Source organism: Mobula birostris, chromosome 16 (assembly GCF_030028105.1).
Source record: "Mobula birostris isolate sMobBir1 chromosome 16, sMobBir1.hap1, whole genome shotgun sequence".
Lineage (NCBI taxonomy): Eukaryota > Metazoa > Chordata > Chondrichthyes > Myliobatiformes > Myliobatidae > Mobula > Mobula birostris.
Window position 1 is genome coordinate 70,445,715 of NC_092385.1, and position 15,839 is coordinate 70,461,553.

Sequence of the window (15,839 nt, forward strand, 5' to 3'; positions counted from 1 at the left end):
GATTATTTTCGCTGCTTTACTGATGCAGTAAGAAGTGGAGACAGAATCTATAGAGGGTGGGGTGATTCTGTGACGTGCTGAGCTCTGTCCACAACTCCCTGCGGTCACGTGCACAGCAGAAAATACATCAACATCTGAGTTTTGGTGTTTTCCAAACCCCATGCCTCAATGCACAAAGGTTTACAAGATTCCCGCCAGCAGCTGCAGGCAAGTATGATTCAGCATGATCCGTGGTTTAACTACAGACTATTCTGTCAACTTTTGCAGAGGTGTAGCACTGGCAGGCATAAAATAAGTTACCTTTAAATCTCTCATACTTGGAAAGTTGAATTTTAACAGATGATTTTTTCCCCCCACCACTGTCTGTAAGAATTTTGTATTGCGTGGCTGTGTGAGTTTCCTCTTGGTACTCCAGTTTCCTTTCATAGTCCCTAAGATGGATGGATTAGAAGGTTTCTTGATCACATGGATGTAATTAGGCAGTGTAAACGCTCATTGGGGCAGTTACCAAGCTGTATATCTAAATAAAAGGGCGTATGGAGTGTCTAGGGAGGAGTAGGCAGTGAAAGAGTGAAAGGGCTTGTTGTGTATGATCTGGAGCAGCTTAATCACCTTTGATCCCCACCAGACACTCAGCTCTCACCTGTGATTCTAAGTAGCTGCTTGCACGTATCAACAGCTGCACCCCGATATACCACTTTGACAGGCAGGCTAAACCAGGTGAGGGTAGCCAGTGGGGCTTACACCCTGCGAGATAAAGTCATGCCTGTCCGAGCACGTGAAGTCAGCTCTGGCAGTGTGGGCAGATGATATCTACAGTAAGATCCAGTGACCAGGAAGGCAGTTCTGCAATGCTCCAGGCATGACAAGGAATAGAAGACGTCATGGTCATCCACTGCAACCAAGGAAGACCCCAGCTTGTAACGTCCACTCGTACCCCTGGACCTGGACTTCTGAGGTTGAGAGTGGAAATGCCCCAGTGCAACAACTTTTCCACTTTAAGGTTTCCTGTCATCATCAGATACAGTGAACAACTATCATATATGAATAAAAGGAAACATCTACCCATTTAAGCATTGTAAGAGAAGTCGTCAGAGAATTATTTTTTCCTCAGCTGTAGATAAGGATTACTTACCTGGCTCTGTGCCTTCCACCAGACCTGGAGTGGGACTTTCTGACCTGCTACCACGCTGCAGCTCAACTGGAACAAGGGAGCCATTGACTTCCCAGGGTACTTTCCTATTGTGAACATCAGACTCCATGTTCTTACTCCTGAGCTGACTGTAAGCAAGCAAAGAGAGAATTGACTGGAATGAGCAGAATCTATTTAAATTAAATAATAATGCCTAGAGAGGTCAGGTCTCCTGAGCGAGAAGGTGAGCACATCACATAAGACCAGAAGCCACAGGAGCAGAATTAGGCCATTTGGCCCATCGAGTCTGCACCACCATTCAATCATGGCTGATCCTTTTATTTGCCCTCCTCAGCCCCATTGCTTTGCCTTCTCCCCATAACCTTTGATACCATGTCCAATCAAGAACCTATCAAGCTCTGCCCTAAGTACACCCAATGACCCCACCTCCACAGCTGCATGTGGTAACATATTCCACAAATTCACTATCCTCTGGCTGAAGAAATTTCTCCGCATCTCTGTTTTAAATGGATGCCCCTCTATCCTGAGGCCGTGCCTTCTTGTCCTAGACTCTCCCACCATGGGAAACATCCTTTCCACATCTACTCTGTGTAGGCCCTTCAACATTTGAAAGGTTTCAATGAGATTCCCCCTCATTTCTAAATTCCAATGAGTGCAGATCCACAGCTATCAAATGTTCCCCATATGATACCCCTTTCATTCCTGGAATCATCCTTGAGAACCTCCTCTGAACCCTCTCCAATGCCAGTACATCTTTTCTCAGAGAAGGAGTCTAAAACTGTTCACAATACTCAAGGTGTATTATAAAGCCTCAGCATCACATCCCTACTGTTGTATTCTAGACTTCTTGAAATGAATGCTAACAATGCATTTGCCTTCCTCACCACCAACTCTACCTGCAAGTTAACTTTTAGGGTGTTCTGCACAAGGACCCAAGTCCCTTTGCATCTCAGAATTTTGGATTTTCTCCGTTTAGAAAATAGTCTGCACATTTATTTCTACTATCCAAGTGCATAACAATGTATTTCCAACATTGTATTTCACTTGCCACTTTCTTGCCCATTCTCCTCATCTCAGTCCTTCTGCAGCCGACCTATATTTGTATCATCTGCAAACCTGGCAACAAAGCCATCTATTCCACCATCTAAATCACTGAGATACAACATAAAAAGCGGTCCCAACAACGACCCCTGTGGAACACCACTACTCATTGGCATCTACAGCATCCTCTTTATCTATCCTACTTGTAATCTCCTCAAAGAATTCCAACAGGATCGTCTGGTAAGATTTTCCTTTAAGGAGACCATGCTGATTTTGTACTTCATAACCTCATCCTGAACAATTGACTCCAACATCATCCCAACCACTGAGGTCTGGCTAACTGGTCTACAATTTCCTTTCTGCTGCCATCCTCATTTCGTAAAGAGTGGAGTGACTTTTGCCATTTTCCAACCCTCTGGCACCATGATACAGTCCAATGATATTTGAAAGATCATTACTAATGACTCTACAATCTCTATCACTACCTCTTTCAGAACCCTCCGGTGCAGTTCAGCAGGCCCATGTGACTTACATACCTTTAGGTCTTTCAGCTTTTTGAGCACCTTCTCCCTTCAAATAGTAACTGTATTTACTCTCTTCCTTCACACTTTTCAACATCTGGCATACAGCTAGTATCTTCCATAGTGAAGATTAATGCAAAATGCTCATCTAGTTCATCTGCCATCTCCTTGTGCCCCATTTTATCTCCACCCTCATTTTCTTGCGGTCCTATATCCACTCTCATCTCTTTTATTTTACATACTGTACTTGAAAAAGCTTTTGCCATCCACCTTGATATAGTTTGCTTTCATATTTCATCTTTTCACTCCTAATTATTTTATTTACTCTGTAGGTTTTTAAAAAGCTTCCCAATCCTCTATCTTCCCACTAATTTTTGCTTTTTTGTATGCCCTCTCTTTTGCTTTTACATTAGCTTTGACTTCCCTTGTCAGCCACGGTTATACTATTTTGTCATTTAGTATTTCTTCATTTTTGGAATACATCTATCCTGCACTTTCCTCATTTTTTCCAGAAACTCACACCATTGCTGCTCTGCTGTCATCCCTGCCAGCATCTCCTTCCAATTTACTCTCTCATACCACAGTAATTTCCTTTACTTCAATGAAATAGTGCTACATCAAACTTCACTTTCTCCCTTGCAAATTTCAAGTTGAACTCAATCATATTGTGATTACTGCCTCCAAAGGGTTATTTTACCTTAAGCTCCCTAATCACCTCCAGTTCATTACACAGCACCCGATCCAGTATAGCTGAGCCCCTAGTAGGCTCAAAGACAAACTGCTCTAAAAAGTCATCTCATAAACATTCAACAAACTCACTCACTTGAGATCCATTACTATAACTGGCTCCCAAGGATCCAGTTTAATTTCTTCCATAATACACTATTATACCTGAGATTATATACTCTCTTTATTAGATACACCTACTCATTTATGCAAATGTCTAATCAGCCAATCACTTAACAGCAACTCAACGCATAAAAGCATGCAAACATGGTCAAGAGGTTCAGTTGACTTGACTTGGAATTAGGCTTACTATACTTGATTATTCCTTATATCTTGTTAGAAAACATCATTCAGGGTTGTGTAGGTTTTGTCATCGTTATGAAACAGTTGAATACATACCATTACAGTGTGAAGCATATGAGGTTGAAAGATACCAAATACAAGCTTCATTACAATCTTTAGGGTTGACAGTTTTTATTTCAAAACTTTATAAAGTTATGGGAGTGACATTAATTTAATTCACAGTATTGTTTCTCACTACTTACAATTTATAGGGTTTTTTAGGGTAATTTAGCTTTTATTTGAAAAAGTAGTGGTAAGCGTTTTATTTCCTAGTTCTCCACGCCACACTTCAGTCCAGCTGACGGTGGTAATTCACCTTTAAAATGGACTGTCAACCATCATTAAGAGTCAAAAGTAGAAAGGGTTCATTTCGCCTGGATACTGGACTCCCTTTATTCCCTATACCGATCTAATCGCTGGCTAGAAGACTGAGCTCTGAATCTAAGGAGGATGTGGTAAAGCTGATTGGGGTTCTGTTGGGAGTTTTCTTTCAGGCAGGAAGTGGGGTAGAGATGGCAGGAAGCAATGGAAAAGATGAAGATGGCAAACAGGAAGTGGCACTGGGTGGTAGGAGTTGTATGAAGAAAGGCAAATGGCAGGTTTCTGGGAAACGGAACAATAAGCATCTAATTGAGAACTGCACTGGCTTATCATCCAGTAATGAAGGCAGTAGACAGGATTTAAAGGAAAGAAGGACGGAAGAGTTTAAGGTATTGCTGAGTTTTGAATGTGGACCTGTTTCTGATATCAATCCAATTGATATTATGAGCACAAAACCCTTAAGAGATGCGGCACTTTGAGCTTTTGTAAATATATGTAAGCAATGTGAGAAAGCTTTGGGGTTAAAAGCTGTGAAAGGTAGGAAGGTAACGCAAAGAAATTATGTTGACTGACAGTGGCTTTGGGTTGTAATCTCTGGAGTCCAGATATATCTGGAGGAAAGCGAGAAAAGGTGTGGATGCTAAACTTTCAAAAGGGCTTCGTGGTGGAGTTAGAACAGATAGCTTATTGGTGTTAATTAAATTTGATGGAAAAAATTATGCTGGATAGGATTAATTTAGGTTAATGAGATATATGGTTCAAGTCTACGTGAGATATTTACAGTGCCAGAGTTTGGTCATGTAACAACTATGTGTAAAGGTAAAAAGCTGTGTGATTGATGTGTGTGATTGTGCAGAACATGATTACAGTAAATGTGAAAACAGCGTCCTCAATCGTGACGTCTATTAAAATGGGTATTTTAAATAGTAAGCTTGACTTTACTTCTTCAAGTTATACAACATCTGTTGAGGCTGCAGGGCCTAGCCTGTCTATACATTACATGGGAGAGGGGGAGCAGTAGTGGCAGAGGGGAGGCACTAACAAAGCTACCACTGAGTGTAGTTTCTTGCAATGAACATGGAACATAGAAATTTACAGCACATTACAGGCCCTTTCGCTCACAATGTTAGTGTAGCCCCCCTGGCCAGCCTCAGGGTCGCTCGGCTCGCTGTCGTCTAGGGACACAGCCTTGGCCCCGCCAAACTGGGTAATCAGTTTGTGCGGATGCTGTGTGATGTACCCCACCCCGCCCAAATAACAGACAATACACCAGATACGATTAAATGATTTACAGTTTATAGATATTACTTGAACTATATAATTAATAGAGAATAAAATATAAAAGGAAAATAAAAGGCGCCACACTTATCAAAGTTCAATCTCTTTGTGCACAAACAGTTGGAGCTCAAGACCCTTCTTCTTCACCCTGCGACCCCCTCGGACCACCTCGACTGGCCGCCTGGGACCAACAACGGTGGTCGACCAGACGCTCCACACGAGTCCATCTCCGTCTCCTCTCCTCGCCAAATGCCCCGCTCGGGGTCTGACCCCATTAGTGGACTCACAGCACCTGGTCCATCCTCTGTCTCTCTCTCTCTCTCTCTCCCGCCTTCTGCCCCAAAACCCCGCGCATACAATATCTTACAGACACACCAAAGCATAATAACTATCCCAATTGGTTCGTTCGTCCTCTTATCAATAGATAATCCAAAACAAACTGCTAGTGGGAGGACTTTCTCAGCAGTTAACATAACAAAGAAGCCCTTTCAATTATAACATAACAAAGAAGCCATTTTAATTAGACTACGCAGTGACATAAAAAAAGGAAACCCCCTTACATTAGAAACACAGAAACACATAAAACCAACAGTACAATACAGGCCCTTCGGCCCACAGACTGTGCCAAACATGTCCATAACTTAGAAATTACCTAGGGTTACCCATAGCCCTCTATTTTTCTGAGCTCCATGCACCTGTCCAGCAGTATCTTAAAAGACCCTATCGTATCCGCCTCCACCATCGCGGCAGCCCATTCCACACACTCACCACTCTCTGCATAAAAAACTTACCCCTGACATCTCCTCTGTACCTACTTCCAAGCACCTAAAAACTGTGCCCACTCGTGCTAGCCGTTCCAGCCCTGGGAAAAAGGCTCTGACTATCCACACAATTAATCCTCTCATCATCTTATACAGCTCTATCAGGTCACCTCTCGTCCTCCAACGCTCCAAGGAAAAAAGGCCGAATTCACTCAACCTATTCTCATAAGGCATGTTATCCAATCTAGGCAACATCCTTGTAAATATCCTCTGCACCCTTTCTATCGTTTCCACATCCTCCCTATAGTGAGGCCACTAGAACTGAGCGCAGTACTCCAAGTGGGGTCTGACCAAGGTCCTATATAACTGTAATATTACCTCTCGGCACTTAAACTCAATCCCACAATTGATGAAGGCCAATGCACCGTATGCCTTCTCAACCACAGAGTCAACCTGCGCAGCAGCTTTGAGTGTCCTATGGACTCAGACCCCAAGATCCCTCTGATCCTCCACACTGCCAAGAATATACCATTAATACTATATTCTGCCATCATATTTGACCGACCAAACCGAATCACCTCACACTTATCTGGGATGAACTCCATCTGCCACTTCTCAGCCCAGTTTAGCATCCTATCAATGTCCTGTTGTAACTTCTGACAGCCCTCCACACTACCCACAATGCCCCCAACCTTTGTGTCATCAGCAAATTTACTAACCCATCCCTCCACTTCTTCATCCAGGTCATTTATAAAAATCACGAAGAGCAGGGGTCCCAGAATAGATCCCTGAGGCACACCACTGCTGACCGACCTCCATGCAGAATATGATCCATCTACAACCACTCTTTGCCTTCTGTGGGCAAGCCAATTCTGGATCCACAGAGCAATATACCCTTGGATCCCATGCCTCCTTACTTTCTCAATAAGCCTTGCATGGGGTACCTTATTAAACGCCTTGCACTATACACTACATCTACTGCTCTTCCTTCATCAATGTGTTTAGTCACATCCTCAAAAATTTCAATCAGGCTCATAAGGCACGACCTGCCTTTCACAAAGTCACGCTCACTATTCCTAATCATATTATGCCTCTCCAAATGTTCATAAATCCTGCCTCTCAGGATCTTCTCCGTCAACTTACCAACCACTGAAGTGAGACGCACTGGTCTATAATTTCCTGGGCTATCTCTACTCCCTTTCTTGAATAATGGAACAACTTCCGCAACCCTCCAATCCTCCAGAACTTCTCCCATCCCCATTCATGATGCAAAGATCATCGCCAGAGGCTCAGCAATCTCCTCACTCGCCTCCTACAGTAGTCTGGGGTACATCTCATCCGGTCCCAGTGACTTATCCAACTTGATGCTTTCCAAAAGCTCCAGCACATCCTCTTTCTTAATATCTACATGCTCAAGCTTTTCAGTCTGCTATAAGTAATCCCAAGTTCCTTTTCCGTAGTGAATACTGAAGCAAGGTGTTCATTAAGATACCTCAGCTATCTCCTCCAGTTCCATGCACACTTTTCCACTGTCACACTTGATTGGTCCTATTTTCTCACGTCTTATCCTCTTGCTCTTCACATACTTGTAGAATGCCTTGGGGGTTTCCTTAATCCTGTCTGCCAAAGCCTTCTCATGTCCCCTTCTGGCTCTCCTAATTTCTTTCTTAAGCTCCTTCCTTCTAGCCTTATAATCTCCTAGATCTCTATCATTACCTAGTTTTTTGAACCTTTCATAAGCTCTTCTTTTGTTCTTGACTAGATTTACAACAGCCTTTGTACACCACGGTTCCTGTACTCTACTATCCTTTCCCTGTCTCAATGGAACGTACCTATGCAGAACTCCACGCAAATATCCCCTGAACATTTGCCAGATTTCTGCTTTACATTTCACTGAGAATATTTGTTCCCAATTTATGCTTCAAGTTCCTGCCTGATCGCCTCATATCTCCCCTTACTCCAATTAAAAGCTTTCCTAACATGTCTGTTCCTATCCCTCTCCAATGCTATGGTAAAGGAGATAGAATTGTGATCACTATCTCCAAAATGCTCTCCCAATGAGAGATCTGACATCCAACCAGGTTCATTTCCCAATACCAAATCAAGTACAGCCTCTCCTCTTGTAAACTTATCTACATTTTGTGTCAAGAAACCTTCTTGAATATACACAACAAACTCCACCCCATCCAAACCCCTCACTCTAGGGACATGCCAATCGCTACTTGGAAAATTAAAATCTCCCACCATGACAAGCCTGCTATTATTACACCTTTCCAGAATCTGTCTCCCTACCTGCCCTGTTACGATTGGGTGGTCTATAAAAAAACACCCAGTAGAGTTATTGACCCCTTCCTGTTCCTAACTTCCACCCAAAGAGACTCCATAGACAATCCCTCCATGCCTTCCTCCTTTTCTGCAGCCATGACACTCTCTGATCAAAAATGCCATGCCCCCATCTCTTTTGCCTCCCTCCCTGTCCTTTCTGAAACATCTACAGCCTGGCACTCAAAAGTAACTATTCCTGCCCCTGAGCCATCCAAGTCTCTGTAATGGCAACAACACCAAGTACTGATCCACGCTCCAAGCTCATCCACTTTGTTCATAATACTCCTTGCATTAAAATAGACACATCTCAAACCATCAATCTTAGCGCGTCCCTTCTCTATCACCTGCCTATCCTCCCTCTCGCACTGTCTCCAAGCTTTCTCCATTTGTGAGCCAACCGCCTCTTCCTCCATCTAACAACACACATAAAAGTTGCTGGTGAACACAGCAGGCCAGGCAGCATCTCTAGGAAGAGGTACAGTTGACATTTCGGGCCAAGACCCTTCGTCAGGACTAACTGAAGGAAGAGCTAGTAAGAGATTTGAAAGTGGGAGGGGGAGGGGGAGATCCAAAATGATAGGAGAAGACAGGAGGGGGAGGGATGGAGTCAAGAGCGGGACAGTTGATTGGAAAAAGGGATATGAGAGGATCATGGGACAGGAGGCCTAGGGAGAAAGAAAAGGGGGGGGGAGAAGCCCAGAGGATGGGCAAGGGGTATAGTGAGAGGGATAGAGGGAGAAAGGGAGAGAGAGAAAAAGAATGTGTGTATATAAATAAATAACGGATGGGGTACGAGGGGGAGGTGGGGCATTAGTGGAAGTTTGAAAAGACAACATTCATGCCATCAGGTTGGAGGCTACCCAGACAGAATATAAGGTGTTGTTCCTCCAACCTGAGTGTGGCTTCATCTTGACAGTAGAGGAGGCCATGGATAGACATATCATTTTTAAACTTCTTCATTGTAGGCATCACTGGAAGAGGCTTAGCAGCAGTGAATTTATTTTTAAACTTCTTCAGTGTAGGCACTTCCTCCATCTCTTCAGTTTGATTCCCACCCCCCAGCAATTCTAGTTTAAACTCTCCCCAATAGCCTTAGCAAACCTCCCCGCCAGGATATTGGACCCCTGGGATTCAAATGCAACCCGTTCTTTTTGTACAAGTCACTCCTGCCCCAAAAGAGGTCCCAATGATCCAGAAATCTGAATCCCTGCCCCCTCGCCAATCCCTCAGCCATGCATTTATCCTCCACCTCACTCTATTCCTATACTCACTGTCGCGTGGCACAGGCAGAAATCCTGAGATGACTACCTTTGTGGTCCTGCTTCTCAACTTCCTTCCTAACTCCCTGCTGTCTACTTTCAGGACCTCCTCCCTTTTCCTGCATATGTCATTGGTACCAATATGCACCACGACCTCTGGCTGTTCTCCTTCCCACTTCAGCGTATCATGGACACGATCAGAAACATCCTAGACCCTGGCACCTGGGAGGCAAACTACCATCCGTTCTTCTTTCCTATGTCCACAGCATCGCCTGTCTGACTCTCTTTACAGAGTCCCCTATCACTGCTGCTATCCTCTTCCTTTCCTGTGCGGCTTCTGAGCCACAGGGCCAGACTCTGTGCCAGAGGCGCGACCACTGTTGCTTCCCCCAGGTAAGCAGTACCCCCTTGCAAACAGTACTCATGCAGGAGGGGTACAGCCACAGGGGTACTCTCTAGTCTCTGACTCCTGCCCTTCCCTCTCCTGACTGTTACCCACTTATCTGTCTCCCGAGGCCCCGGTGTGACTACATGCCTGTAGCTCCTCTCTTTCACCTCCTCACTCTCCCTGACCAGATGAAGGTCATCCAGCTGCATCTCCAGTTCCCTAACGCGGTCCCTAAGGAGCTGTAGCTTGATGCACCGGGCACAAATATGGCCGGCCGGGAGGCTGGGAGTCTCCCAAACTTCCCACATCTGACATTGAGCACAGAACACCAGCCTCACGCACATTCCTCCTGTCTATAAACTACACAGTTAACCTACCTCGCCTCGACCCGTTAACGCCTAAGCCCCATTGAGCCAAAACCTTCCCTCTCTGTCTCCCTCTACTCTGTTGCCTGCTTCTCAGACGCCCGCTCTATAAAGCAGTCTCCTTTTAAACTCTTTTAGCTGTTCTCACTGGCTGACGTCCACACGCTTGCGCAGTCGTGCCCCAATCAAATCGCTCAAGAAATAACCGACTCCTTTTAAACTCTTCACACTTTTAAACTCTTCTCGTTGTTCTCACTGTTGTGCCGACCATGTAACCTACTCTAGAAACTACCTGGAATTTCCCCCGTGCATAGCCCTCTACTTTTCTAAGCTCCATGCACCTACCTGAGAGGCTCTTAGAAGATCCTATTGTATCTGCTTTCACCGCCACTGCCAGCAGTGCATTCCACTCTCTGTGTGGAAAAACTTACCCCTGACATCCCTTTGGTAATTATTTCTAAGGACCTTAAAACTATGCCCTCTCGTGTTAGCCATTTCAGCCCTGGGAAAAAGCCTCCGGCTACTGTGTAAATATTCAGACGTAAATACTGATGATCCTGACAAAATCTACTTAAATGTTGAGAAAATGTTTTGGGACAATCTGAGATACAAAGTCCCAATAAATAACATTTCTGGCTTTAGATTATAGTTTTAATTGAGGTTAAAGATCTACATTAATAGACAAACTCAATCAATTCTTCAGTAATAAGGCATCAATTCTTCAGTAATAAGGCCTTGTGAGGAATGTGTTTGAAGAACACCATAACTTGGCAGTTAGTGCAATCACTTTACAGAACCAGCGATCAGATTTCTATTCTCGCCACTGTCTATATGTACATTCTCCCTGCGACAAAGTGGATTTTCTCAGGTTTTCTCCCACATTCCAAAGGCATACGGTTAGGGTTAGTGAGCTGTGCATATATGTTGGTGCTGGAAGTATGGTTACACTTGCCTCATTCTAGTTTGGTCATTGATGCAAGATGATGCATTTAATTGTATGTTTTAATGTATATGTGACAAATTAAACTAATCTTTATCTTCAAAAAGTTAAGAACTGCAGGTTCCAAGGGAAGTGGTAAAGTGGATCCTGTTTAGGTGGTTCAGTGGCCAAAGGAATAGATAATGATTGACCTGATAGACTGTAAGAGTACCCATTTTCTTATCCTCACCTGCTTATCACCTCCCTCTGGTGATCCTCCTCCTTCCCTTTCTCCTATGGTCCATTCTCCTCTCCTATCAGATACCTCTTCAATCCTTCATCTCAAAACTTCTCACTTTATCGCTCCCCTGCTCCTCCCACACACATTCTTCCTCATCTAGTCTCACCCGACTTGCCAGCTAGTACTACTTCTCCTCCCTCCACCACCTGCCCCCCCCAACCTTCTTATTCTGGCTTCTGCCCCCTTCCTATCCGGTTCCAATGGTTTAGACGGGGCAGAGTTTGTTTAGTGTATCCAGGATGGATTCCTGTCACAGTATGTGGACAGGCCGACTAGGGGGAATACCATACTAGATCTAGTACTAGGTAATGAACCGGGTCAGGTCACAGATCTCTCAGTGGGTGAGCATCTGGGGGACAGTGACCACCGCTCCCTGGCTTTTAGCATTATCATGGAAAAGGATAGAATCAGAGAGGACAGGAAAATTTTTAATTGGGGAAGGGCAAATTATGAGGCTATAAGGCTAGAACTTGCAGGTGTGAATTGGGATGATGGTTTTGCAGGGAAATGTACTATGGACATGTGGTCGATGTTTAGGGATCTCTTGCAGGATGTTAGGGATAAATTTGTCCCGGTGAGGAAGATAAAGAATGGTAGGGTGAAGGAACCATTGGTGACGAGTGAGGTGGAAAATCTAGTCGGGTGGAAAAAGGCAGCATACATGAGGTTTAGGAAGCAAAGATCAGATGCGTCTATTGAGGAATATAGAGTAGCAAGAAAGGAGCTTAAGAAGGGGCTGAGGAGAGCAAGAAGGGGGCATGAGAAGGCCTTGGTGAGTAGGGTAAAGGAAAACCCCAAGGCATTCTCGAACGACGTGAAGAACAAAAGGATGACAGAAGTGAAGGCAGGACCAATTAGAGATAAAGGTGGGAAGATGTGCCTGGAGGCTGTGGAAGTGAGTGAGGTCCTCAATGAATACTTCTCAGCATGGCTTTGTGAAGGGCAGATCATGTGTCACAAGCTTGATAGAGTTCTTTGAGGAGGTGACCAGGCATATAGATGAGGGTAGTGCAGTGGATGTGATCTATATGGATTTTAGTAAGGCATTTGACAAGGTTACACACGGTAGGCTTATTCAGAAGGTCAGAAGGCATGGGATCCAGGGAAGTTTGGCCAGGTGGATTCAGAATTGGCTTGCCTGCAGAAAGCAGAGGATCGTGGTGGAGGGAGTACATTCGGATTAGAGGGTTGTGACTTGTGGTGTCCCACAAGGATCGGTTCTGGGACCTCTACTTTTCATGATTTTTATTAACAACCTGAATGTGGGGGTAGAAGGGTGGGTAGCGTAGAGGATTGTCGAAGATTGCAGACAGACATTGATAGGATGCAGAAGTGGGCTGAGAAGTGGCAGATGGAGTTCAACCCAGAGAAGTGTGAGGTGGTACACTTTGGAAGGAATACTTGCACTCCAAGGCAGAGTACAAAGTAAATGGCAGGATACTTGGTAGTGTGGAGGAGCAGAGGGATCTCGGGGTACATGTCCACAGATCCCTGAAAGTTGCCTCACAGGTGGATAGGGTAGTTAAGAAAGCTTATGGGGTGTTAGCTTTCATAAGTCGAGGGATAGAGTTTAAGAGTCGCGATGTAATGATGCAGCTCTATAAAACTCTGGTTAGGCCACACTTGGAGTACTGTGTCCAGTTCTGGTCACCTCACTATAGGAAGGATGTGGAAGCATTGGAAAGGGTACAGAGGAGATTTACCAGGCTGCTGCCTGGTTTAGAGAGTATGGATTATGATCAGAGATTAAGGGAGCTAGGGCTTTAGTCTCTGGAGAGAAGGAGGATGAGAGGAGACATGATGGAGGTATACAAGATATTAAGAGGAATAGATAGAATGGACAGCCAGCACCTCTTCCTCAGGACATCGCTGCTCAATACAAGAGGACATTTTAGGTAAGGGTAAGAGTGGGAAGTTCAAGGGGGATATTAGAGGAAGGTTTTTTACTCAGAGAGTGGCTGGTGCATGGAATGCACTGCCTGAGTCAGTGGTGGACGCAGATACACTAGTGAAATTTAAGAGACTACTAGACAGGTATATGGAGGGATTTAAGGTGGGGGGGGTTATATGGGAGGCAGGGTTTAAGGGTCAGCACAACATTGTGGGCCAAAGGGCCTGTACTGTACAGTACTATTCTATGTGCTATGTTCTGACCAAAATGTCATCTGTTTATTACTTTCCATAGATGGTTCCTGACCCGTTGAGTTCCTCTATCATTTTGTGTGTTGCTCTGGATTTCCAGTGTCTGCAGAATCTCTTGTGTTAATAGCTACCAGGAATAGCTCAGGGATCTTATTAATTGATAGAGGAGGCTTCAGGAGCTGATTAACCTACTCTGCCTGCAATTCATACCTCTGGACCATCGGGCAGATGTATATCAAATGGAATTCAACCCAGAAATGCCATGTGAGGTAATGCAACAAGGCAAGGAAGTACACAGTAAATAGGAGTATAAAGTGCAGGATTGGGGAACACAGAAGCCTTGGAGTGCATGTGTAAAGATGCTTTAGAGCAGGGGTAGGCAACTTTAAGCACAAATGTTTTTCTAGCATGCGTTATTCATTAATTTGAGGCCAAACGTAACTAGATGTATTTAAATGGGTAATTCCCATACTTCAAGTTTTTTATGGCATTTATCTGGTCCCCCGTCCGCTCATTAATACGCGATCCGGCCCACAGAGGCAAAAGGGTTGCTGACCCCTGTTTTAGAGTATCAGAACGGGTCAATTAGGTGATTAAAATGCATACAAAGTTGTCTTTTATTTCCCAAGACATGGAATTAGAGACCAGATAAGTTGTACTAGAATTAAACTGAACTCTGCTTGTGTCTCTCTCTGAGGACTGGACACAGTTTTGGTATCTTTAGAGTAAAGATATGATTGCACAGAAGAGAATGGAAAGAAGATTTACAAATATATTGCCGTGAATGGAAATCTGAATGGGGTAATTTGGGGTCGTTTCCTTTAGAACTACAAAACAAAAGGGTTTTGTAACTAAGAAGCCCAGTCCCAATGAAGGGTCCTGGCCCTTAAACGTTGTCTGTTTATTCCCTCCATAGATAGTGCCTGACTTGCTGAGGTCCTCCATTCATTTTGTGTATGAATGCCCAAGGGGATACTTAATTACCATGCATAAAATTACAAGTGATATTAGCTAGAGCAAGTGGAAATTTTCCTTAGCAGAGCAATCAGTTAATAGGGGCATCGATTTAAAACCATTAGTAGAGGGATTAGAAATGAGATGCAGAAACCCTTCTCATTTATCGCAGTAGTTCGTGCAACACTATTACAGCTTGGGGTGTTGGAATTCAATCCCGACACCACCTGTAAGTAGTCTGTACATTCTCCATGTGGAATGCCTGGGTTTTTTCTGGGTGTTCAGGTTCCACCCACAGTCCAAAGACACACTAGTTAGTAGGTTAATTGGTCATTGTAAATTGTCCTGCGATGAGGCTAGAGTTGAGGTTGCTGAGATGGCAAAGTCAAAGTGCTATTCTGCGCTGCATAGCTAAATAAAATAAATAAGGATGTGGAACTCGCTGTATGAAAGCGGGACACAAACATTCATTACACTTAAATAGTACTTGGATGTGTACTTTGAGAACCATGATTTTTAAGGGTGGAATTAAGCTTGCCAGCTCTTTTTCAGCAGCACAAACAATGGGCTGAATAGTCTCACTCTGCCTTGTAGATTTTCTGTGATTCCATGAGATTATTCCCTTAACTATATTGGGATGCAATGTCAACACGAGGAAATCTACAGATGCTGGAGTTTCAAGCAACACACATAAAAGTTGCTGGTGAACACAGCAGGCCAGTCAGCATCTCTAGGAAGAGGTACAGTCGACGTTTCGGGCCTTGACCCTTTGTCAGGACTAACTGAAGGAAGAGCTAGTAAGAGATTTGAAAGTGGGAGGGGGAGGGGGAGGTCCAAAATGATAGGAGAAGACAGGAGGGGGAGGGATGGAGCCAAGAGCTGGACAGGTGATTGGCAAAGGGGACACGAGAGGATCATGGGACAGGAGGCCCAGGGAGAAGGAAAGGGGGGGGAACCAGAGGATGGGCAAGGGATATAGTGAGAGGTACAGAGGGAGAAAAAGAATGTATGAATATAAATAAATAAATAACGGATGGGGTGCG

General features: G+C 44.3%; 1 protein-coding gene across 4 annotated transcripts in view; it reads right to left on the minus strand.

Moving 5' to 3' along the window:
* Positions 1 to 15,839, minus strand: part of mon1a (MON1 secretory trafficking family member A) — a 76,960-nt gene that overhangs the window by 24,612 nt on the left and 36,509 nt on the right. For all 4 annotated transcript variants that reach the window (XM_072280820.1, XM_072280818.1, XM_072280819.1 and 1 more), the window contains one exon: positions 1,136 to 1,281. In XM_072280820.1, the coding sequence (XP_072136921.1) occupies positions 1,136 to 1,262 (127 nt within the window). In that variant the 5' untranslated portion in view covers positions 1,263 to 1,281. The remainder of the gene's footprint in view (positions 1 to 1,135; positions 1,282 to 15,839) is intronic.